Here is a 26,728-nt window from a genome sequence, read left to right as displayed (position 1 = left end):
CACAGACAGAGGGAGAAGCAGGGTCCATGCAGGGTGCCCGACATGGGACTCGATCCCAGGTCTCCAGGATCACACCTTGGGCTGAAGGTGGTGCTAAACCACTGAGCCACCCGGGCTGCCAGCTTTGTTGCCTTCTATGCCTTCCCAGACAATCGGTCCCCCTAGCTAATAATTTTTCTCCAAGCATTTCCTTCATTTCTTCTTTTATTCTTGTCCAAGCTTTTTTCCACCTCTAGTGTCCAAATTCTCCCAAAGTAATTAATCTCCTCCTGCCCCTCTCCAGACGCCATACAAAATATCCATTAACATGAGCTGAAAGATGAAAATGCAGATATAGAAGATAAGCAAGCTCAAGGAGCTAAAAGATCAGAATCACAGAATTAGAAGAATTCTTTGTCAGATGAGAAAATTAAGGGCTATATATACTGTCTGGGTAAGCTAGACAGATAATTCAAGAGATGTGACCAATATATTAAATATTCTGAAATATTCTGACTCCTAATGTCCATGACAGTAATACTGAAGCAGGGAAGAGTAGAGTAGCTGGAAGTTTTGTTGTTGTTTTTTTTTTTTAATGGTTAGTAGCATTTTTGTTAAGTAGCTTTCTTCAACTGTGAAGTTTAAAACTACCTTAGAAGCACTGGCTTACTAGAAACCTCCCCAAGAGGGCAATGACAAGACATTAGCTATGCCAGTGTAAAGTTGAAAATATTCTATTACTTTTTAGTACTTTTTAAAAAAATGAGGATATATTTGTACAGCTATTTGTATTTCCCTTGGGCTTAATCACTATGATAGACTGTCATTTTTTTTTCTTAAAGGGATTTCTTCTTTGTTTTTACTGTCATATTAGTGAGTTGATAAATACAATGCTATGTTGGATATTTGTAGCTTTTACTTAACCCCTCTTCTGCTAACAATTCCTTGAATTTTCTTTGGTGAACCATACCTCTTATTTTTCCATGTGGTTTGAGTGGGGCTTGGGGAGTGGGCCTGTGTGACCCTGACCAGACTGAAGAGCTTGTAACCTCAGGTCATAATTCACGAATGAGTGTATGACTCAAGCTAAACAAATCTAGTTCAGTTAGTTATTCCCAATTTCTATGTTTAAGTGATAAAGCTTTGTGCTGAAATGAGATCTCTGAGGATATAAATATGGACTTCCACACAGCCTTATTGTCAAGGAAAACAAAGGTAAATGATAGAGACCAGGTCCTGATGACATTATCTGGACCCTTGGAATCAAATACGCCCCAAAACTAATTTATATCTGGACTTTTCAGATACATAATTCAGTGATATTCTCTGAATACGAGTCTGGTTGTTTGTCTATACCCTGTAATCAATTATCTCCAGACAAAGACAATTGAGATACTTTCAATAAAACTGCTTGCTACTTAATGATTAGAATGTACCATAAAAGTAAACCCAAGTTCACAGTTCCTTTGGAAGATATAAAAAAAGGAACAATCATTGGTGGATTTGTAAATAAATTTTCAAATAAGAATCTAAGGCCAATATTGTAATGCTCAGGTTGAAGGAAGTTAAAAGTAAAAATCATTCTTCTATTCTGAACTAAAAATATGAATTTATCCTTAAAAATGTTACTTCTATGTTCCATGTAAAAGGGTGCCAAAATTTTTTTCTGATTAAAATACTTTTACATTACACAACTGTGGACTGATAAAGATGAAGCAAATAAATAAATAATGTACATAATGTTAGGCAGACTTTTTGCTTTTAGAGAAGTGGAAAGTAGAAAGTCTAAAATAAACCCTGTGTTGGACTGAAACTGAAGCACTGGTATATACTCATGGTTTTAATACATATAGTAGATACAGAAAGATATAGATGTGTATGGTTATGTGCATGAACATACATCTATATCCTAGTTATGTCGGTTGAGAGGCTCTAGAAGTCATATCACTCTGATGGGTTCTAAATATGACTCTTCACTAAAAGGAACCATGGCTTCTTAAAGACATGGCTGTGTCAGGACTAGCACTGGGAAAATATTAGATGAGCCTCAAGTGTTCAAAGAATAATGGAACACGTCAAAAGGACAAATGATCCAGCTTGAAGGGGTTCCTACTGGCTAAATCTGGAATGATTTTAGCATCAAAAACCTATTGAATGAAATAAGAGTCCATAAGTACATCTGATATACATGAATGAATGGGTGGAGAAGAAAGAAAAACTCTTTGTTATAGTAGAGATTCAACTAAAAATCGGAGAAGGAAAGACAGAATTAGAAATCAGCCATTTGACAACCAACATAGCAAAAGACGATTTGGGCAAGAGTCATCAATGGATACTAGCAGACGAAATTATAAGGAAGAAGAGGATATTTACAGTCATTTCAGTGTAGGTTTCCACAAGTTAATAATTACAAGAGGAAAAACAGCCAACTTTACAGTAGAGAAACCTGATAAGCACCACCGTTAACTAAGGGATCAGAGTTAACTCTACAAGCAACAGGACAAATCACCATCACACACTTCCTAAAATAGTGCATTGAGAAAATCACAACATTCTACTTCTGTGGCATCCCTACCAAATATGTATTACCTGAATCTAATCATGAGGAAACATCAGAGAAAAACAAATTATAGCACATTCTACAAAATAACTGATTTGCATTTAACAAACCTGCAAGGTTAAGAAAGACAAAAAAAAAAAAAAAAAGTTGAGAAGCTGTCCTAGATTAAAGACCAAAAGGCACAATGGATAAATGTGACAAGTGAACTGGGATTTTCTTTTGTTACCAGGGACATTGCAAGGACAACTGGTGAAATCTGAGTGAGGTCTGCAGATTAGAAAATAGCATTTCATCAATGTTTATTTTCTAATTTTGATTTTTATTGTAGTAATGAAAGATAATGTATTTGCTTTTAGGAAATAGATACTGACATATTTGGGGGTAAAGGATCATCATTTCAGCAACTTAAATACAGCTCAAGTGGTTCAGGATAAAATAGGTATATGCAGAGAGAAGAAATCATAAAGCAAATGTGGTATTACTTTAACACCTGGGAATCTGGGTGAAGGGCACATGGGAATTCTTTGAGCTACTTTTGCAACTCTAGTATAAATCTGAAGTTATTCTGATGTAAACATTTAAAAGACTAAAGACCAGTATGCGAAACATATTTGGAAACAGCAAAAACAAAACAAACAACTACCTTAATATGGGGGCCTAAAGAGCCAGAGACTTACTATACTGATACAAAATAAAAAGTGTTTGTAATTAAAAAACATGGACAAGAAGTCTTAGGAATTTGGAAATCAAAACAGTACAGATGAATTGTCACTAGGATATAATCAACAGTAATTAGGGGGGAAAATCCCTCTTTAATACTTTTTGCTTTGTTTCATGTAAGCCCTATGTTTTTGCCAGAAAGTCATCAGGTTTTTTATGATTTTTTTTTCTTGTTCTCAAAATGATTCATTCGTCAGAGGACTGTTTTGCCTTTCTCAACTCAGGATGATGACCCCCTTTTCTTTTTCTGAAGAGAAAGCTGGTGGCCTTTCCCATTTTTCCCCTACACACATTTCTTTGAGGGAGGGGGAGACAGATCCACATGTGATAGACATTAACACAAGGGATTGTTTGCGACTCTATTACTTCACTGCATGTGTGCTGGTCAAATGGCCACTCACAAGGACCACTGCGTGGTGGTCTCATACGCACACCTCCTACCCTAATTCCTAGTGTTTCTCAGGGGCTAAAGCAATGCAGAGTGGCTGACTTGTTACAATACACTCTCCTATCCCCAGTGCTCGGGTCCATGAAATTCTGAAGAGGTAGAGTACATAGAAACTAAAGGTCACCAGAATTCAAAACTTTTTCATTTCTGCCTTTTATCCAATCCTCTTACCTGGACAATATAACTGCTCGGTACAATGCACCATTCTCAATACCAAATCCTGCTCACCTTCCTAGGCAGCTTTTGGGGGATAGAGTCTCCAGGTGAGTGTGCAAAAGGAGATACTGCTGAAGGCAGACAGTGGTGGGTGTGAACTGCACTTGGCTGCCTGCAACAGGCATTAGAGGGATAGCTGGTAGAGCTGACCGTGAGGAAGAAGAATCTTCTTTCTAGGTGGGAAAGCTTACATAGTTAAGGTGCACTATCGATGGTGCTTTTTATAATTCAGTTTAAACAGAAGTGCAGATCCTAGAAAGTCTTTCCAGATTCTGGCAATAGGAAGATTGTCACGGTTTTCAGTGTTATAAAAAATTGTTTTTTCCTGTATCTTTATGGATATTTTAATAGAGAGTTGAAAGAACTGTTATCTCGAGCTGCTAGCCAGATGCCATTTTAAAGTGAAATCTTGAATGAATTTGAAAGGCATATAGCAAGAAGCAAATAGAAATGTGACTTCTTCAAAAGTAGAAAGCAAAAGAAAAGAATTTTAGAAGATAAAGATATTCACATTATAACATAATCTGGCAAAACAGTATTTTAGAAAGATTTGTTGGGATAAAATAGTACACTGAAGACACAAATGAAAGCAAGATCATCACTTCTCTCCATCCCAAATGCTATTTCAATTAGCTGTTGAAACTAAGAGACAGGAAGATAAATAGTTTTTTTCTCTAAATATATGAATTGGTTACTTAATTGAGAAGAAAGTGGGTCTGCCTCAGAATAGCAATGAGTTTGGGATGATTCCTCCTACACCACACATACTTCGCCTTAAATTTTCTTGAAGTTTAAACTAACCTTGAATATTGGATCAGTTTCATGTTTATTTAACATTAAGGCCACTGCCCATCAATGAAGTTACCTCTGTGCATATTAGTAAAAGGCATCCCTGCTGGGCTGATACGCATAGACTTTCTAAGTAGAACACAAGCTATATTTTAATACCCTACTGACTCCCTTGAGTGAGGAAACTTTGTGCAGTGCACACACTACACAAAATTACACAGCAGACCTCTCTCACATCCTGAAGAAACTCAGATTTCAAAGTCAAGAAGGGAAAACATCACCAGGATTATTAAATTAAAATCATATTAATTTTAAGACTGAAAGCTTAGTTTTCAACTTGTGCTATATTTGTGATATTATTAAGAGAGAAAAATATTTGTGCAGTCAAACCACTATCACAAAACATGTGAGGAAAGAGATACATAGACAGATGTGTAAAAATGTCAATTTAGCCAACAGGCACAGGACAAATATGTACCCGCTTCCTGGCATAGTAAGAGAGCAAACCTAGGTTTAACAGTACAGTAAATATAATCATAATAACTCTGATGGAGATTGAGGTTATCTAGCAAAAGTGATTATTATAGTTATTTTAGAAGATCAATTCATTTTATGATAAATATATATTACAATAAATATAGGCTACTACAGTATACTTAAATCACGTTTTGTTTTATTTTTGGAAGTCTGTAAATCTACATAGAATATATGCTTACATTAGATGATGAAGTGAAAAAATCACATACAAAAATTATTCATATTTAAAAATCATATATGCAAGATATATTTTTGAATGATTACTTAAAAAAATTTTTTTAGAATTTTATGTATTTATTCATGAGAGACACATAGAGAGAGGCAGAGACAAAGGCAGAAGGAGAAGCAGGCTCCATGCAGGGAGCCCGATGTGGGACTCGATCCCAGGTCTCCAGGATCACACCCTGGGCTGAAGGTGGCACTAAACCGCTGAGCCACCCGGGCTGCCTGAATGATTACTTTTTAAAATAAGTTAATATAACCAATTGCAGGGCTTTCAAAAGCAACAAATTTTTGTTGTTAAATGCTACGAAGTGTAAAGAAAATTTTAAAATACATATACTCACTGAATTGGCATTTGTTGGATTTGGCCAAGGTCTACCACCACCTGGACCCCTATAAGACAATATGATAAATGAAATTTTAACCTATGCTTTGAATGTTTCACAATAAGAAATAACAAATCATGCAGTATAACATTTGCAGTTCAGTTACCATGCAGTTCTAGTTCAACACTGAAATTACTTTCTGTATTTTCATAGCTTTTTTAGTTCTTTTTTTCTAAAGATTTACTTATTTATTTTTAAGAGAGAGAGAGAGAGGGAGAGCACATGAGTTGGGGAGGGGCTGAGAGAGAGGGAGAGAAAGAACCTCAAGCAGACTCTGCCCTCAGTGTGGAGCCAGATGCAGGGCTCTCAATCTCACAACCCTGAGATCATGACTTGTGCTGAAACCAAGCTGTATGCTTAACTGACTGAGCCGCCCAGGCGCCTTAGCTTTCTTACTTCTTAAATCAAAAGATTTGGTTCCTCCACAAAATAGTTTTCTTCCTAAATCAAACTACTTTGGGTAGGTCTAGTTGTAAGTTCAATTATTGTGATAAACACTTAAAATGATAGTCACCTTTAAAAGTAAATATATGTATATATATCTAAATCATTATGAAAACACACTTATGACCCAAAAAGAATGAATTATAAAATAAACATAAACTATAATCCCATGACATACATAAAGTGCCACCAGTATCCCATTCAAAATTAAAATGAAATTACTTTAAAATATCAATATATGTAAAATGATTGCTCTTATTAAACTATAAATAAATAAACATACAGAAAAGGTGACTAAAGTGGACTCCTTTTAAAAAAACACATAGAATATCACAGAATATATATTGTGACTTTGTATGTTATTTTATATCAATCTATCTTTCAGTGCTACTGACAATTTAGTTACTTTTAAACAAGGGAATCACATTTCTTGTTTTCATAATTATAGTTTAAGACAGTGGCCAGAGTAAATCCTGGGAAAAATAGGAAGTAATCTATGTCAACATATGTCAGTAAATTACTTCATTTTAGGGTGGTGGATAATGTTTTGTATTCTATAGCTTAGAAGGACATAAATCTTTTAAAACAAAATTAATGTCTAATTAAATGAAAAAGGTCTCTTGTCCTCATGCTTTAGTATTAAGTATACCTGAATAAATACTGCTTGATAAAAAGTAGACTGCTGTCAGCAAGTCCTCTGTAATTAGGGTCACTGAAAATTCCCTTTTCCCTCTAATTGCAGTAGAAAGTGGAAATTTTTAATTAAAAAAAAAAAAAGTCCCTGGATTCTTATTTTAGGGACCTTAAACTTGAAATTCTACATGTTAGATAGAAGCTCTCCAAGTTAGCTATATTACTTGGACAATTAAGAACTGTTTTTCATTTTGTTTTGGAATTCCCCAGGGATATAAATAGCAGGGAAGTACATGAAAATTCTGTCTTTGGGCTCTGTTAGGGTGCCCAAATACAACTTTCTCCAATTCTGCTTGAGGAATAAAGAAGAAAAAAAGATGCCGAAGAGGAGTTAGTCAAAGTGTTGTGCACAGGGAAAAGGTTAGGGGCACTTGTACTGTCTCTGGAAAGTGGTGCCTCTTTAAGATGGTGATAATGATGATGATTTTTACAATTAATGACTGGAACACTTTAGAAAGATGGTTTTACATATACAATTCAGTCAATGTCCTCATGGACAGAAAGTGAGGTAAAACATAGGATATGTATTGACAAATTAAATATTTTACTTGTTTGATGTTAATCCACATCATTTGTTTGATGCTAAATAAAATATAGTAATGAAATTGGGAAATATTTATTTTAAAATAGCATAAAAATACTATATCCAAATCATGGCAAAAATTTGTACACAATGATGTTATGTCGATAATGATCTCATATAATTTTGAAGTATTATTATTATTTTAAGATTTTATTTTTATTTATTTGTGAGAGAGACACACAGAGAGAGGCAGAGACACAGGCAGAGGCAGAAGCGGCTCCATGCAGGGAGCCGGATGTAGGACTCGATCCCAGGACCCCAGGATCATGCCCTGATATGAAGGCAGGCGCCAAACTGCTGAGCCACCCAGGTGTCCCTTGAAGTATTATGTTTAAAACAGCGTTGTTTGAATAAGATTAAATATAATATTTCACTTATTTAAAAAATCATTTAATGTTAGATTAACATGCTAAATTAAATGTTAAATAACTAAATATTTTACTTAAATAAATAATAGCATTAAATTAAATGTTAAATGTTACATTTATTATCAGTAACAATACCTTTTATGCATTTCAATTATTTGATAGATACTAATTTAGTCTCAGCACACTATGTATTTCATATTAAATTGCATTTTAATATGATAGGTTAAATATTAATAATCCTTATGGATAAGCTAAATTTCATCCAATATTACCATTGAGTTTGAAAACATTTTAAGTTTCACAAATAGTGCTAAATAAAATGGGGGTTATATTAGTTAACAGTTCATTTAAAACAATTACTAAGTTCAGAGGCACCTATATGGCTCAGTCAATTGAGGTGCCTAACTCTTGATTTTGGCTCAGGTCATGATCTCAGGGTTGTGGAATCTAGCCATAAGTCAGTCCCCACACTTAGTAGGGACTCTACTTGAGATTTTCTCCCTCTCCCCCTCCTGCTCTCTCTTGTTCTCTCTCTCTCTCACACAAATAAATAAATCTGAAGAAAAAAACAAACTAAAAAAAAAGAACAATTCCTTAAGTGCAGTCATTCCCACTTCTTTTGAGGACCATCAGTATTATCAAGAAAGTAACCTACAAACTATAACACAGGCGTTATTTTGAATGGAAATTTTTTTTAAAGATTTTATTTATTAATTCATGAGAGACAGGGAGAGAGAGAGGCAGACATAGGCAGAGGAGGAAGCGGCTCCCTGTGGAGAGCCTGATGTGGGACTTGATCCCAGGACCCTGGGATCACAACCTGAGCTGAAGGCAGATGCTCAACCACTGAGCGACCCAGGTGCCCCTGAATGGAAATTTTTATATAGGTATAGTTTCAAGTAGAATCAGGGTAGCCTCATCTAAAAATAAAGTGAAAAACAGAATTTAAAAGAAGTATGTATTTTTTGGTAAGGGTATACAGATATGATGAAATCAAAGCATTATGATTACTATAGAGAAAAATTCTCTTTTGTAATACATTTTACTTCAAAATAATAACTACCCAAATTTTATCATTCTATAGGATAAACAGGAAGATCCAGATCCTTTGAAATCCTTTGTCCTCTTAGTTTCTATAAAATACCAACATATACAAATTTGAATTAGAAATGTTGTAATGCTGAATCCTAAATTCTTTGGAAATTTGTAAAAATGTAGTTTATTTATTGTTTTTATTTTTTTAAAGATTCATTTATTTGAGAGAGAGAGGGAGGGAGTGGAGGCAAGGGGCAGAGAGAGGGAGGAAGAGAACCTCAAGCAGACTCCACTGAACACATAACCCAATGCAGTGCTTAATCTCATGACCCTGAGGTCATGACCGGAGTTGAACTCAAGAGTGGGATGCTTAACTGACTGAGCCACTCAGGCACCCCTAAAAATGTATTTAATTTAGAAATATAGTTTCTCTAAAAAATTATCTATAATGAATTTGAAAATATTTACATTGTGGCTATAGTTTTAAATTCTACTTTAAATTACTGAAACCGATATTAAAAATATAGTAACAGAGAAACATTAAAAGCATAGTTTTATTTTAATTTTGGATGACACTACATATAATTTATCCTGAGTTTAGAGCATGGAAATGTAAAAATTGTATTAGAATAAGCATTTTCTCTGGAGGCAACCAATATTTCTTTATTAACATGACCAAACTTTTGTTCCAAATAGTTTGCCAGTTAGAATACAGTATTTAATTACTTTAGTGAGCACAGTTGGATATTATTTTTAATTGTCATTATACTTTCATGGCAAACAAGAAAAAGAGACAAGCTAAAGAAAACTCATCCAGATATGATTCTCTGGCAGTTCCACCTGACCCCAAAACACAAATATCTTAGACTGTTAAAGTCATAGTTAAAATAACACTATTCCAATGCTTTTTCCTTTAATTTTTAAGTTATCCAACATATAAAAAAGTGAAGAAAGCACAAATGCCAGTTAGAAATACTTATTTGCCATAACAGAGTAAGATTTAGTATCTTTCTCTTAAAGATACTAAATTATGAAGTGAATTTCAATGAAGTTTACTCTATTGAGTACAATGGACAAAATACATTTTATTTTTTCTTGTCTCTTTAAATTCACTCTCGCTTTGTTGGGGCCAATATCAACACAATAATTTGCTCTGGTTGGATTTCCATACTTCAGAACTTCCTTGTTAGAAGGAAATCTTTACAAATGTAAATAAGGAAATATTTACAATTTCATTGTTCCTTAAGAATATCCTAATTTAGAGAAAACTGGAAATTATGTAAGACTGCAAGAAAAAGTCAAGTAACAAATAATGGAAACCTGAATCTGTAAGGTTTAAAGGTTCTTTAAAAACCAGAAATTGTATGAACAGTGTAATATTATGTAATAAAAAATATTTTAAAGCACCTTGGTATATTTAAATGAGAAACCCAAATTCAAATATCAACAAAATGATCATATTAAGAATTTGAGCTATATTTTTAGTGTTCATAATCTAGGGAATTTAATGTACCCATTAAATGTTTATGTTTATCTGTTTAAGTGTATGTGAGAAAGAAACTAGACAATTTTAAGCAGCTGAATCTCTTAATGGTTACATAAAAATAGCTTTTTTCTCTATACTAATAAAAATAGGTTGATCTAAAGTTGACCACGTGGCCAATTATAGTGAAATGTAATATACAAAATGATTAGATACAGTCTTAATATTTAATGATAAATCTAGATTGATCATAATGTTCAAAGTGTATACCTCCTATGTCTACACACAGTATTCAAAATTACATTCCCTGAAAGCTGTTGCATTTTAAAGTCAGAATCTCAGGTAGATAAATTTTATATATATCTTAATCCTATTGGTAAGAGTTACAGCGTTTGATATAAGCATAAAATATCACTTCTTTTTGTAACAACCATTAATAAAGGCTAAGCCTTTAAGGGATTTAAGAAAAGTCAGACTTCATGTCTACCCATTTTTACCTTAAAAGTGAAAAGATGTGATAGGAAAATTTGACCTACTTTTTCCCCCTTGTTCTGTTAGTTTTGAGTCTGGCTCATACCCACTTATTAACCTATTTTCTATTTTAGGCAAAATTACTTTCCATGAAAATGGATTCAGAAACTCACAAAAATCCCTATCTATATCAAAAGAGCTTATCTCATTATATCTTCAATGCCATTAAGTGATGGCAGAGTTATCTAATTTGATATGTAAATAACCAAAACATGGACAAATGGGAAAATATATTAGAGGTAACTACCCACAACCTTATATGGAACAGTCTCATTATTTCTGGTAAGCTTTCTTTAGGCCACATCATGGAATTGATCCTTTAGTAAATTAATGAAAGCCACGAACAAGCACCTGGTGTAGGTGGAACTTTGGGGGCAAGTTAGCTAATGAAAAATAAATAAAAATTCCTTAATGGCTGGTATTATTTTGGGTATTTAGAAATGACTCTCTTTGGGCTTCAAAGGCCTTTTCGGTAAAAAAGCAAACCAAAACAACCAAAAAAGTGTTAGTTTGCTCCTTATCCAAGCATATCCATCTTAGTTTTCAAACAAAAATTCACCCTGTATTATGGCAAGTTCTTTAATATAGAAGATACTACCAGAGAGAATTCTTGCTAGGTTAAAAGTGGTCCCAACAAAGCAAAAGTAAAGACTCAGAATGAAAAACTTTCAGGGATTAATATATATCTGTGAAAATGAAGTTAGTAGCAATTGTCTGCTTCTATGGAGTTAAGTCTCCGTCTTGGTGCCAGCATCTCTATAGTTTTATACAGACTATATATGGAGACTATGTGCTTATTTATAAAAGACTAATTTTTTATTAAATAAAGGAAACATAGAAGTGTGGCTAAAAGTTGGCATTTGGCATCTGAAAACGGAAAATATTAAAGGTTGCAGGGGAAGGAAGAAAACAGAGTTTGTTGTAAAAATGAAGCAAACACTACAGCCCATGTTTAGTTCATTTACACTAGTTTCATCTTATACTACACAGAAACTGAGAAGCTCAAATTGTATTACAAATTAGTGGGACTTTAACAAGACAGAAAATAGAACACTAAACAGGATAACATAGCATTTTGCTTACATGTTCATTCCAGGCATTCCGGGGCCACCTAAAGCATTCAGGGGGGGTCTCATTGCACCTCCATAGTTCTGTAATGATAACCAAGGGTCAGACTACCACAAAACAAAAAAACAAAACCAAAGAGGAGGGGGGAAAGAAAGGAGAGCAGGTTAATGATTTCCCTACATAACTCCTGACTGGATAAGGCCTGTGCAATTCATTCTCTGAAGGGTCCACTCTTGGACTATTGCTTCTATCTTAATAATTACTTTGGTCTGTGTCTTTTTAAGAACTACATAACTAGGTAAGATCATCGGGGCATGTTAAATGGTTAAGATATAGTTGCAATTAAAATATTAACATATCCTTATGAATTTCCTAATGTCTGTACGACAGAAAACTTTTTCAAATAAAACATTTTGTAAATCCAAAACTGTTTTTAAAGAACAGACTTAGCCAGCATGTTTGAAATTTCCAGACCAAGAACAATTACACAAAGCCTGAAGGAAAAAAAACCCAACAGGTGAACCCAACATAAGAAAGTTGAATGCAAACTTCGGTTCGTAAAATATTATGTCCCATAGAGAGATGTACTAATATACAAATACACAACAATATATGGAAATGAAAATACACTTAAAATATGTATACACAAATTATATCAATAGGCTTCTGTCAATATCTCTTACATACATTCAAAGGAGAAAAACATTTTAATGTTTTAACATGCATGTCATATTAGCTTACTTTAGTTTCCATTATGGCCAAAAGATTGATTTTAACATCCTCATGTTAATATATTTTGACACTATCAACTGTTTTTATGCTTGGCTTTCTGACAGCACTATTCCTCTAACTTTTCTCATTTACACTTTTTCAATTTCTGTTGTTGGCTCCTTTTCTTTTGCTAACTCTTTAAATGTTGTTTTTCTCCAAGTTCTAGCTGTAGCATTCTTTTTAATAAATACATATTTATGGGTAATCTCATCTGCCACTACTAGTTCAGCAACTATTTAGGAATCCTGAAGGTTTTATATTTGGTTGTGTCATCTCTCCTAAGCTCCTAGATGACTCCTATGTTGAACATTCACTTGGATTGTTTCCATCTGGACACTGCCTCATGTTCAACATATCTAAAAGTAAACTCAATGTTCTCTTCTCACAACTGCATTCTTCATATTGCCTCCATATTTCCTCAGTCACTTCTGTGGCATCGCCCGCCACACAACAGTCCAGGCTAGGAACCTCTGGGAGTTCAGTGATGTCTCTTCTTGTTATTTCAATTCCTGCACCCAGGCAGTTATCAAGGTCTCTTGATTCTACCTGTGAAATAGCTCTTGGAGTAGCACTTTCCTTCATATCATTAATCTTTTTGTTTACTGATACTAATGTACTGTCCTCATTGGTCTCTCTGACTTAACCTTTCCGCCTCCCAATCTATTCTTCATGCTGCCTCCAGAACTATGGCTTCTAAAACTCAGTCCTATTTGTGTCGCCTAGAAGCCATGATGACCACACTGGCTAACAAATACCTACTCCTCAGCATGGCTCTATGATGGCATTCAGAGTTCAGTCCTAACCTGTATTTCTTGTACACATTTCCTGTAATCTTTACCTTCGTTCCCTACTCTCAGCTACACCCTCCAGCCTACTGGATTTCTTGTGGTTCAGAAACACGCAGTATTCTTTTTCACTCATGGTAACTCTTAGTGTGGCCTCCTGTGTAGTAGGTGCTAAGATGACAAGGAAATATTCAATGAGTCTATTAATTCCAGAGTGTAGCCACAGTATATAAATAAATTACTAGTTACATGCTCTTCTCATTGTTTATTTACTTTCAGGAAAATTTATTTAAACATCCCAATTGTATGTGCTAAAGGATAGAATGGCTTCTATCCATAGTTGAGTCATTAAAAGGACAGTTACTTCCCTTAACTTCTGGGTCAAGCATGGCAATGGCAGCAGCAATATTAGCAAGAAGTCTCTGAGAAGAAAGCTAGCCATTGGAAACAAAATCTGGATGGTGATGTATAATAAAAATGCTTCAAAAGAAAAGTCTCCTTTCATTTTTGGTCTTAGAAGATCTGTTTCATTTTATCAAGGAAAATATTAGTTTTCTTTATAGCTCTGGACATAGAAAGACACTGGTTTGAACTTCTGTTGCCACTGCCCCATTTCCTCTGCCCTCTTTGGATATGTGTGATCATGGGCCAATCATTCCTCAATGATTAGTTCAACCTAATTTACTTATCTGTAAAGTGATATCATGTCCTTTACTAGCTTGTTGGAGGATAAAGCAAAGTCATATAAAATACTATCATTGTGTTTGGTGCATTAAAAGCATGATACTTGGTGCTCAAAAATTGTAGCTGCTAACTCTTTCCTGTCCCCAAATTAATGGACCAACTTATATGAGTCCTCTTCTCATCAGCTTCCCTTGAGCCTTCAACCCTCGCAGAATTACATGCTTGTTTATGTACTGATTCCCTGACAGAGTATGCATATTTCTTTTCTAGATTTTTTCTACTGCATAATACTTTTTCTTTACATATTTGTGTCTCCTGCTAAACAATAAGTACCTTGAAGGTAGGATCTGTTTTACTTATCTTGGTATATCCAGTGCTCAAGTGTCATGGAAAATTAGTAAGAAATTATCCAATACATAATTTGATAGGTTTACAAAATATTTCCATTTTGTGAATAATCTGAAGCAAAAGAAAACAGGAAGATAAGAAAGAATAACAACTGCCTTTCCAAGTGATATCAACAAAGGCAGAATGGGAAGAGCTAATTTAGAATCACTGAATTTTAAAGCGGATGGCAGCTATATAATTCCATCTGGCTTAATCTCTTTCCCAATGCAATGTTCCTGACAAAATGGCTGTTCAGATTCTGCTTGGAAAGTTTATAAAGAGTTTTCCCATGATTGGGCAGTTTACTTTCTAGAAAGTTCTTCCCTTTACTGAGCCAAATTCTACCTCTCTTAAATTTGAAATACAGAATCAGTTAACTCTCTCTTTACATGAGAGCTTATTATGTATTTCCAATCTCATCATTTCTCTACCTCAGGTATTTGATTTGGAATTCATGATATGTTCGTACTATATACAACTCATTTATCCTTCAGATTTCTGGAGGAACTAAAACTAATATTGGATAGTCTTGCTGCATTTTTCTGTTAATCATATGTAACCTGGTAAGCAGAAGAACACAAATAAGCTAGGTGTATCTTATTACAAAAGAAGTAGAAAAATGTCTTCAAATATGGTATTAAGTAACATATTTTTCTTGATTAAATAGATAATTATATGAACTACCACAGATCTTAAACTTAAAATAGGTAAAGGAGTGGGAAAAATATGCCAAGATTTAGAGCAAACTTTTGTTTCTTCATTCATGATAAGTACTAAGCACATGTTTACTATGTTCTAGGTATGCATTGGCCTAAATCAACATTATATAAGAATTGTTAGATTGTATATATTTCTCTGGTATAGGGATTCAGTTGTTCAGATAGATAACTACTTTCCTTCTTCATTACACTGGTCTTAAGCATAAAAAACCATGGAAATAACATCTACGATAAAAAAAGATGTGTTTTATGTTTATATATAAAGCTAGAAACAACATTTCAGAAACTATTTCTATAATTCAACTAGAGAAAAGCAGACATTCTGTTCTTGAGTAGCATCTGTATGGTTATAATATCTACTATGAGAATTGTTTTTTTATCATCTTTCAAGAAACACAGATAACCTTTATACAAATTTCACAGTTTATAATGCGTATATTTCACATATCAGGTATTATAGGTAAATATCTCATAATCCCTCATTCCAAATTATTTTTTTCTCACATTTTACCTATTCTAACCTTCATATTAATTCCCTTTTCATTTAGGTACATAGTATATGTACTTTCCTTTAACTTTTTACACTCTGTATATTGTGATTTAAAGAAATTATTATAGGTAGTTCTGGTTTCTGAGGTTAATTCAAATCAAAACACCTTATTGCCCTCAAATTATGAAGAAATAGATACCATGGATACAAATCCAAATGGCAGAAATAAACTACTCTTTTTGAGTTTGAAAATACAAAGAAGTAATTCACACTTACATCATAAACTTGAGTATTAAAACTCATCAGTAAGAGATGACTCACCAGAAACATGTTTTCTTATTTTCTATTATAATTTATTTATAACACAAAGCACATGTACATACAGCTAAATATTTATAAAACATAAAGGCTAGTATGCTTTCCATTTCTGCATTTTCAAATGAGATCTAAGTGTTCATATAGCTTAAGTAACCATTTGTGTATCTTTCAAACACTGCAGAACTGACTCTTAAATCAGACTCTAGTTTTTAAAAGTACTGAAAATATTGGTCTGGGATGACAAAAGCTTAAAGATCAGCTAGCTTAAAAATCAATGAACTGCATGAAGAATGATAACTAAATTGTAGGCATCATATTTTTATGTGTATTTAAAATGTATCTATTATGGAAATCTTTTGGGAAAGATATCCTTCAAGTTCTGTATAGACAAAATTGGCTTAGTTCATTAATGACTAAAATATATATTCAGTCAATGAAATATCCTATAGATCCTATAAATTCTAATTGCTCTTAATAGCTTCTGATGGTTGGTCACATAAATCATCAATCCTATCATAAGCTGACATAAAGAAAATTAATTTAAATATGTAAATGAAGAGTTTTTTAAATCAAGAGTTTTATAAGAAAATACATAAGAAATAACTAAGCCTAAATAAAAGGAATTATTTTTTTGTGGCTCTGAGGATGTCACCTCTATTAACATATGGGTTTTTTTTATGTAATATGGTATCTTTGAAAATTTTGGTTGTAGCACCCTTCTTGTTTTAATATAGTTAAATCAAGCCTTTAATGAACATAATAAAAGCCAGCAAATGATATAGTTTATTTATATATAAGATAAAGGCAAAACACTCAACATCTAGCTTTTTGTGTTGATTATTTACCTGTGGTCCTAAGGGCACCATTCCTCTTGGAGGAGTCATTCTCTGCATTGGCCCACCCATATTTGGATGTCCTTAAAAAAAATATGAAGATATTAGCTATATAATGAGCATGAGTGCTAAACAAGGAGAGAGGAGGCCACTATCCTCTTCATAGGATAGTGGCCTCCTCTCTCCTTGGTGTTAAAACTTTACTTACTAAGGAACTGGGTAATGGACATCATCTCATCTTGGCTTCCATGGCCACTTTTCTGCCTTATCACTACTTGCCCACACTCTCCATTCATTGAGATTGAATTTTTCTTCCTACTCTGTGCTGGTATACATCTCTCAAATCATTTGCTCCTTATACCTTGGAACAGTATAATAGAGCCATACATATCTGTGGTACCTAAATATCTCTGTTGGAAGGACCTGATTGTTGATTTGTTTTTTTTTTTTTTTTTTTAATTATGATAGTCATAGAGAGAGAGAGAGAGAGGCAGAGACATAGGCAGAGGGAGAAGCAGGCTCCATGCACCGGGAGCCTGATGTGGGATTCGATCCTGGGTCTCCAGGATCGCGCCCTGGGCCAAAGGTAGGCGCCAAACCGCTGCGCCACCCAGGGATCCCTGATTTGTTAAACTAATCATGTCACTGGTTGCTTAGCATCCTCTTTTCCTCCTACTCATCTTTCAGATGGACTAACCTATCTGAAAAAGGCAGAAGAAATCAAAAGTGATAATCATTTTAATTTCCACTTGTTAGAAGTTATATAAAAGGTTTTAGAAGATCTTAATTAAAATATGGATTTTTAGATATTTAATTTCTGTTTCTTATGTTATCACCACCCTCACTATCATGTATATTTAAAGGCTGAACATGTAAGTCATTTGGCCATCTTACCTGCAAAAATGCAATGTATAATTATGGAAGATTTATACAAATAAAATTGCCCTTAAAAAATAAAGGATTTTTTTTTGAGATTCTGCATACCAATTTCACTTTTACTTTAAAGTAGTCACCTTGTTGTCGAGTTGGGTCCATTCCACTTGGAAGTAATGGCTGACTTCCTGGGACACCTCCAAGTGCCTAGCGTATTTAGTAAAACAAAACAAAAAGAAATACTCTAAATATTTACAAAATAAGTGCTTTAACAGTTCTCTTTTAAAATTCCTGTAATTATAGAATGCATTTAGTATTTTACCAGGTTTCTTATATTTCACATTAATTCATGAATTTTATAGCTCTACATACCTACTATAAGTTCTTAGTTCTAAAAAAACATTCTACTTTGCCCAATTTTGTGGTTAATAAGTACTTCCTGGAAATAAAAATCTAGGCAAAATTGTCCTATTTCATCCCGAGAAGCATAATACCTTCTCTCAAAATTAATTTACTATGGGCAATAAAATAACTAATTTTGATTCTTGAAAGTAATCTCTCTATTTTCTACAGATTATTTTACTCATCTGGTATTACAATAGCACCAGAACTAAAATGCCGAGGGGCCAATAAAATTTTTTTTTTGGAGTTACATTTTCCCTAGGAAACCATTCAGAAAAATAATACTCCAATTAAGTTCAAACAATTTGGCTGCATGGAAAAAAGAAAACTAAAAGTGAAAAAGGTGGAGATTAAGACAGAGTTGATCTTATGAAGGGTGTGATACCGGATGTATCCTGCATCACAAGTTTCTAACAGTTGTCTGAGCAGCACTTAGAGCTGAACCAAACTAAGAATGATTTAAACCTACAAATCCTATAAAGTTTACATGTATCCGTTCACATATACATATAATCTTGACAATTGGCAAGAATCTCTAAAAGATTCACTCAAAGCGGAATAAATCTTATCTAATTAGTGAAAAATTTCAAACATTTCAAAAGAAATTCAATATTAAAAATGTATATATCCAGATAAGAGCTATTTTCTTCATTGTTTTCACTTGGGATACAGTAGAGAGCTGCCATTCCTCACGTCATTTTTGTAATTCTTCAATTTCTTCTTACAAGCACATTGAAAACATATGCTACCATATGATCTGTTCCCTGCTTACCTTTCCAGCCTAATCTCTTGCCACTGCTCCTAACATTTTAACCTCCAACCATTCAAACTTCCTTCAGTTTTTTTCAATTCAAGAATTTAATCAATAATATCTAAATGCCAACCATTAAAAACAAAACAAAGGTAAACTAAAACTAAACAATCTCTCATCTCAAGAAGCTCACAGACCCTTATGTGCCTCTTGTTGACATATTTCAGATCTCAGTTTAGGGATTACTTCCTAGAAAAATTCTTCCATACAACCCCACACTGGGTAAGTTCTCTTATTTGCTTCTGTGTATATCTATATATATTTTTAAATTTTCAAACTTACAGAAAAATTACATAGGCAGTACAAAGGATTTCCATATACTCTGATACCAACTGCCCAACTATTGACATTTCACCACACCCACCCCATCACCCTTTCTCCTTCTCTCCATATGCACTTGTTAACACCAATCTTTTTCAGAGACACTTGAGAGCAAGCTGTAGACATTATGTCTCATCATCTCTAAGTACTACAGAGTACAGTTCTCTAAATAAGGATATTCCTATACATAACCATAACACAACTTCTCAAGGCACATTGATACAACACTACCATCCAAGCCACAGACCTCAACAATGTTTCTTTTTACTTTCTGTGATCAGGATCTTATGGAATACATGTTGCATTCAGTTGCCCTATTTCTTAATTCTTTTCCAAGCAGGAATTATTCTTTAGTCTTTCCCTTTCATGTTTCAAAAGTTTTAGAGACTGGGTCTTAAATTCTACAGGATGACTTCTGATTCCTTTCCTTTTCATGACCCACACTCAGATCGTATTTTCTTAGAAGGAATACTGAAGAAATGATACTGTGCTCTTCTCAGTGAATCACACCAGAGGCACATGATGTTGACTCATCCCATTAAGGGGACGTTAACGTTTCTCATTTGATTGTGTTGGTATATGCCAGGTTTGTATACCATTAAGATCATTATTTTTCCCTTTTGTAATTGATTACTTTTAGCGTTAGAGCTACTCCAAGATTGTTAGTATCCCATTCCTCATCAATCATTTATCAACCCACCAGATTCCACTGACAACTCCTAAATACTAGGATAGCTGCCAAATGGAGGTATTCTATGTCTATCAATCTTTCTACGTGGTTTAGTTGGCACTCCACTGTAAGGTACAACTTCTCTTCCCTCCTTCCTTTCTATTTTAATCAATGGGTTTTAATCTATTACTATCATCATTTATATAGTAATACTCAAAATATTCAAAATTTGGACAGTGGGAGGCTCTTCAAGCTGGCTCTTGTAGTCCTTTGACAAGTTTCTATCATATTTTGAGCAGTTTCTTCCTTGCATGAGATATTCCAAGTTCATTTCATATTTTTTCTAGTCTAGCTCTGAAAACAGACCTAACTCCCTAGGGCCCAGAGCCCTGATTCCTTCTGGTGGAGGACAACATTTAGACATCAAGATCTGAGATCTGAGAGTGCTCATTGTGACTTGGGTACACTGTTTTTGGCCCTCTCAGTAGATGCTGCACTCAAAAATCTATGTGTGCATGTACACACACATATATATGAACATACATATATTGTTTCCAATACACTGTAAACTCTGAGGGAGTGTGGAGCCCATCTGTGCTTATTGGCTCAGAGAAATATTTATTGAAGGAATACAAGAAATAAAGTCCTGAGAATGAAACTGATTTAAAAGAAAAAAGACCCAAAAATATAATTCTTTTTTAAAATAATTTATTTATTTGAGAGAGAGTGGAGAGAGAGTACATGAGTGGGGGTAGGAGTAGAGGGGGAGGGAGAGGAATGGGAAAGAATCTCAAGCAGACTCCACACTGAGCATGTAGTCCCATTCAGGGCTCCATCTCATGACCCCAAAATTATGACGTGAGCAGAAACCAAGAGTTAGACGGTCAATGGACTGAGCCACCCAGGTGCCCCACAAAAATACAATTCTTTAAAAATACCAAGAGAAGGAAGGAAAGGAAAGTGAAACTGGATAGGAATGAAATTAGAAAGTGGACCAAGACTAACATTTTAGAATGGATAATTTTAAGAAGCAGTAAGTAACCAACACTGTCAAAAGTTATTTTATTTTTTAAAAATATTTTATTTATTTATTCATGAAAGACAGAGAGAGGGAGAGAGAGAGAGAGAGAGAGAGAGAGGCAGAGACACAGGCAGAGGGAGAAGGCTCCATGCAGGGAGCCCGACCTGGGACTCAATCCCGGGTCTCCAGGATCACGCCCTTGGCTGAAGGTGGCGCTAAACACTGAGCCTGCCCTCAAAAGTTATTTTAAAAATGAATTAGGAGGACTGAAAATACACGACAAATTAGCATTATCTTCAATTGTGAGTCTGGAATTCTGGGTTTTGTGGGTCTTCAAGTGGTTAAAGTTTTATACTCTGTACTTAGTATCTGATTTCTAAATCTCATTGAGGACATTATGTTTTATCCCTGGAAATCATTTTCTTCAAAATTTTACTTTTTCCTGTTTATCTTGGAATCAGAACAGTTGACAAGTCTTTAAGTTTCTATTTGCTACTTAAAAATACAGCATAATTTCATAGAAATCTTGATCAATATCAAGTTGTCTTTCAAAATGAGTGTCCTTTTTCTAACTTTAACTCTTTGGTCATCGGTGTTTGTCTTTTGGGAAGTCAGATCTCTAACTTTTAAATGATTTTTATCAGTCCTGGGATTACCAAATGATGGTTTCGCCCACTAGCAAGGCTAAAATTGCTACATTCCTTAGAACTTTAATATCAGGAAAAAGAAATTTATACATCTTGTGGGTTGATATTATTTTCATATTTTTACCATGCTAATCATGTTCCATTCAGACATGTTTAACTGGTCACAAATTTTGACAGACATTCTTTGTTCTATAAAAGATTTTCACCGTGAAATAGGAAAATAACCTAATGATGAGGGGACTTAATATTATTATTAATATTTATTTATTAATAATAAATAATATCAACAGCAATTTATACTTATGACTCTCTACATTATTTCACTCAATGCTTACAACAATCCCACAGGTTATTATTATTAATCCTTCCTGATGATGAGAAAGGGTTTAACACAGTAATCCTCTCTTACCTGCAGTTTCACTTTCTGTAGTTTTAGTTACCCATGGTTTCAGTTGCCTATGGTATACCTCAGTCCTGAAACAGATCCCCCTTCTGGCATATTGACGGAAGGTCAATAGTCGCTTAAAGCTTCGTCACAATGCCCATGTCATTCACGTAACGTCATCTTATCACATAGGCTTGTGATCATCTTACATTATCATCCAAAAAAAAGTGAGTATAGTACAATAAGATATTTTGAGAAAGAGAGCTGCATTCGTATAACTTTTACAGTTTCTTGTTATAATTGTTCTATTTCTAAAATTATTATTGTTAATCTCTCACCGTGCCTAATTTATAAATTAGACTATTATAGGTATGTATGCATAGGAAAAAACATAGTGTATATAGAATTAGGTACTATCTGTCGTTTTCAGGCATCCACTGGAGGCCTTAGACTATATCTTCCATAGATAAGGGAGGGACTACTGTTCATAAATAATTTGTTTTTTTTTGTTGATGGTTATACTATTGGTAAGTAGTAGAGCCAAGGCTTCATATTCACATCAACATATTCCCAATGTTCTAAATATAAGCCTTAACTCCTAGGATTTAAAATAAATAATATGAAATTTTATTTATTATTTATTTATATTTTATTTATTTTTTAAAAGATTTTATTTATATGGCAGAGAGAGAGAGAGAGAGGCAGACACAGGCAGAGGGAGAAGCAGGCTCCATGCAGGGAGTCTGATGTGGGATTCGATTCCGGGTCTCCAGGATCACACCCCGGGCCGAAGGTGGCGCTAAACCGCTGGGCCACCGGGGCTGTCCTGAAATTTTATTTAAGCAGAAACAAGTGGACAAATATCTTGCTTCTTAAAAAAATTAGTTCACAAAGGATTCATCATGTGATTCCAGTGGTGAGCCGCTCTTGGAACTTGACTCTAGTACATTATTTCCTTGAATACTGTCATCTATATTGTCTCCTCATAGAGATTAAATGTTCACTGATGATAAAAAAAAATTGGTGAATTTATCAATGCTTTGATGATATAATTCAGTTAATAATTTTGACTAACATTTTTGATGGGCCCCCTCATTATATGAAATGAAGTAGAATAATCTCATTAAGAAAATTCAAAATAGAAGGGATTTTATAAATACTTAAGTCTATTCTCATTTTGCTAGTAAGAAAACCAAGGCCTAGAAAGGGTAAGTGACTTCCTCCAAGTCATGCATTGCTGGGCATTGCTGCATTTCACCTAAGATGTTTGACACAACTGAGGTCCTTTCAGCAATACCACTATCATTTTTTTTTTCCTGCAAAAAGGCACTATCAGTAGAAAAGATATTAAAATACAGCAATGTTACATTCAGTATAGGAAAATATTTGTCTTCAAAGCACAACTCACCATTTGACATCTACTTATTTATTGAGTTCTCGTTTTTCTATATCTCAACTACTGCAAGTACACTATCCAATATTCTAGCCCTTTGCCACATACAGCCACTTAAATTACAATTAATAAACCTAAAAAGAAGTTGTATTGGGTAGTGCTGCATTAGAATGCCAACTACACAAGATGAGGGATTCTCATTAGTTTGTTGATGTATGCCCATAAGTAGAACGGTGCCTGACACATAGTAAACTTCAATAAATATTTGTTGAAGGACTGAATATTTTTGAGAGATATTTTGTATACTCCAGTGAGGTTTCCAATCAAAAATATGGCAGTGCACTTTCTGTATTGGCTGATATCCAAAAAAAGGAATATCTGTGATAAAAATGTTATAATAAGATGTGTTGGCAAAAGGAGTAAACATTATGCCAAAGAAGTTCTATAGACATAACTTGAGTAAGACTGCCCCACATTTACTATGTTCAATTTTCTTGGTTTAGGAAGGAGAATGAATTCCTTTTGCTCTGGACATTTTGAATTTGTTAATTTCCTATGTTCTGCAAAGGTAGAAATTGCAAAGAACATCTATCCTAGGACACATTCATAATTCAAAGTCATAAGAAAATAATATGTTTTTAATTGTGTTTCATTGTATTTCAAATAATAGTTTAAATATATTAATGGTGTAATTATTTTAATAACAAAGAAGTAAAAAGATTCCAATGACAGAAAGGGATATTTTGAAATGGCAAAAAACCATACTTTATGCTTTCATTATTATCGCTAATTTATATTAGACAGGTGCAACATTTAATTTTTATTTTTTTAAATATTTTATTTATTTATTCATGACAGACAGAGAGAAAGGGAGAGATATAGGCAGAGGGAGAAGCAGGCTTCATGCGGGGAGCCCGATGTGGGACTCAGTCCCGGAACCCGGGAATCACACCCTGGGCCAAAGGCAGGCGCTAAACCGCTGAGCCACCCAGGTGCCCCTTAATTTTTAAAACTAGAGATTTACCCTTATAATTTCAGCTAAAAGACTAATATTATTTACTCAATGTAGAACATACTTCTCTTTATGCAGCTGAAGCCTTATGTTGTCACACTGATATCATTAAATAAAACTAAAATTCTACATATGGAAAATTTTACCAAGACAGAATTATTAAGAAAGGACATGCTAAACAGCACTTATCCTGAAAAGAAAACATAAAGTGTACTTTAAAATATAGGTACCCTGTTATACAGGGATATGTAAATTTATTTCAGCATATGAGTAAACATCCCAACGACTTTGTTTCTGCTCAAATGCCTGTTTATATTTTCCCAATGTGAAAAGTAATGAAGAAAAGTCTTTTTTTAGGATTTGCCTATATTGGGCAGCCCAGGTGGCCCAGTGGTTTAGCGCCGCCTTCAGCCGAGGGCATGATCCCGGAGCCCCAGAATCAAGTCCCATGTCGGGCTCCCTGTATGAACCCTGCTTCTCCCTCCACCTGTGCCTCTGCCTTTCTCTTTCTCTCTCTCTCTCTCTGTCTCTCATGAATAAATATATAAAATCTTAAAAAAAATATTTGCCTATATTTAGCATTATGTTTTTTCTTTTATCATGTAAGAGCTATATAGGATAATCTTATATATTGAATAACCAGAAGAAAAAAATCTGTACTTTTATTTATCTATTGTATAGCTAGTAATATCTTCTTCTAATCACAGATGAAATGCTTGTGCAAACTTTAAAAATGCAGAAATAAAAAAAATCACTCATAATACTATTATTCAGAAATAAAAGACATGTTCCTTATGGTCTTTAACAGATGTGAGTGTATGTGTGTATGTGTGTGTGTTTGTGTGTGTGTGTTTGTGGTGAGGGGGGGAAACTATACAGAAAAGATGATATACAACATGTGCTTTGTATCTTCTTTATCGTTGGTATAGATCATAAACATTTTATCCTACCAATAAATTTAATTCTATAACATGCTTTTAAGTAGCTGCATAGTATTTCACCATTTAGATATGCCATCATTTATTTAACCACTCATCTAGTATTAGAGAAATATCCTTGAGGCTTTCAGTAGAATGGTCAGATGCAGTAGTGAAAACCAATAAATCCGTAGTTCATTCTTGGTGTCATTTGTTAATAGACTTTGTATTTCTGGCTGCCTTGGTTTCCTCAGCATAGTATTGAATAAACATTGTGAACTTTACTGATTAAACTTTTTATCTAAGACAAGGGTTAAGACTTCTACTCCAGGTTATGGATGCTTCAACACCGATGACCTATTCTTACAACTGAGCCAATTTCAGTGTAAAACTGTATATATTTTTGGATTTAATTACTATGTTTCATGTTTTCATATATATTTATTCTTTGCAAAATTGCAAATTTATTTTCACATATATTTATTCTTTGCAATATTGTATATTTTTGTAATTTTACTTTTTTTCCATCATTTTAGAGATCATTTTAGAGACCATTACCTCTTCCTATATATATGCATTTTCTTGGCAGAGTGATATTATGCCATCTTCCAAATACCCAGTCCTATAAATATACCTACAGTTTAAACCATTGTGAATTTAGTCTAGAACCATAAAAACCATCTCAGGAGAACTTAAGTTAAAATCTACAGTCTAATTAGTAAAAATTATAAATTCTGAAAAATCTGTTTATTAAAGGAATGTTTTACATATTCAAAATGACTAATCAATATCATTGAAGAATATTTTACTTTTTATTTTCTTTGATATAATTTATCAGTAAAACAAATTTTAGTTTGTCATATTAAATGAGGACAAAATTAAAAAATAACATATTTGTGTTGTTTTCCTATGCAACATTCCAATTAATCATCAAAAACAGCTTTTCCAATTCTACTTTAATGACTATACAATGAAACTGAAGAAACATGCTGTTGCTTGAAAAGGTCATGCTCCTAAATAGGTTAAACATTTTATTTTTTATTTATTTTTTAAAAAATTTTATTTATTTATTCATGAGAAACAGAGAGAGAGAGAGAGAGAGAGAGAGAGGCAGAGACACAAGCAGAGGGAGAAGCAGGCTCTATGCCAGGAGTCAGATGTAGGACTCGATCCCGGGTCTCCAGGATCATGCCCTGGGCCAAAGCTGGTGCTAAACCACTAAGCCAC

General features: G+C 33.9%; 1 protein-coding gene across 9 annotated transcripts in view; it reads right to left on the bottom strand.

Annotated features, from left to right (window-relative positions):
• Positions 1-26,728, bottom strand: part of SSBP2 (single stranded DNA binding protein 2) — a 282,750-nt gene that overhangs the window by 31,535 nt on the left and 224,487 nt on the right. For 6 of the 9 annotated variants that reach the window (XM_025992949.2, XM_025992951.2, XM_072736884.1 and 3 more), the window contains 4 exons: positions 18,063-18,129; positions 17,062-17,132; positions 12,078-12,145; positions 5,816-5,864 (listed from right to left, as the gene is read on the bottom strand). In XM_025992949.2, coding sequence (XP_025848734.1) covers positions 5,816-5,864; positions 12,078-12,145; positions 17,062-17,132; positions 18,063-18,129 — 255 coding nt within the window. Of the gene's footprint in view, positions 1-5,815; positions 5,865-12,077; positions 12,170-17,061; positions 17,133-18,062; positions 18,130-26,728 lie in introns of all 9 variants that reach the window. The other 3 variants (XM_025992948.2, XM_025992950.2, XM_072736883.1) reach the window with 1 other exon arrangement.

This window comes from Vulpes vulpes, chromosome 14 (assembly GCF_048418805.1).
Source record: "Vulpes vulpes isolate BD-2025 chromosome 14, VulVul3, whole genome shotgun sequence".
Taxonomy (NCBI): domain Eukaryota; kingdom Metazoa; phylum Chordata; class Mammalia; order Carnivora; family Canidae; genus Vulpes; species Vulpes vulpes.
Note: the sequence above shows the minus strand (reverse complement) of the source record. Positions and strands in the feature narration are given on the sequence as shown.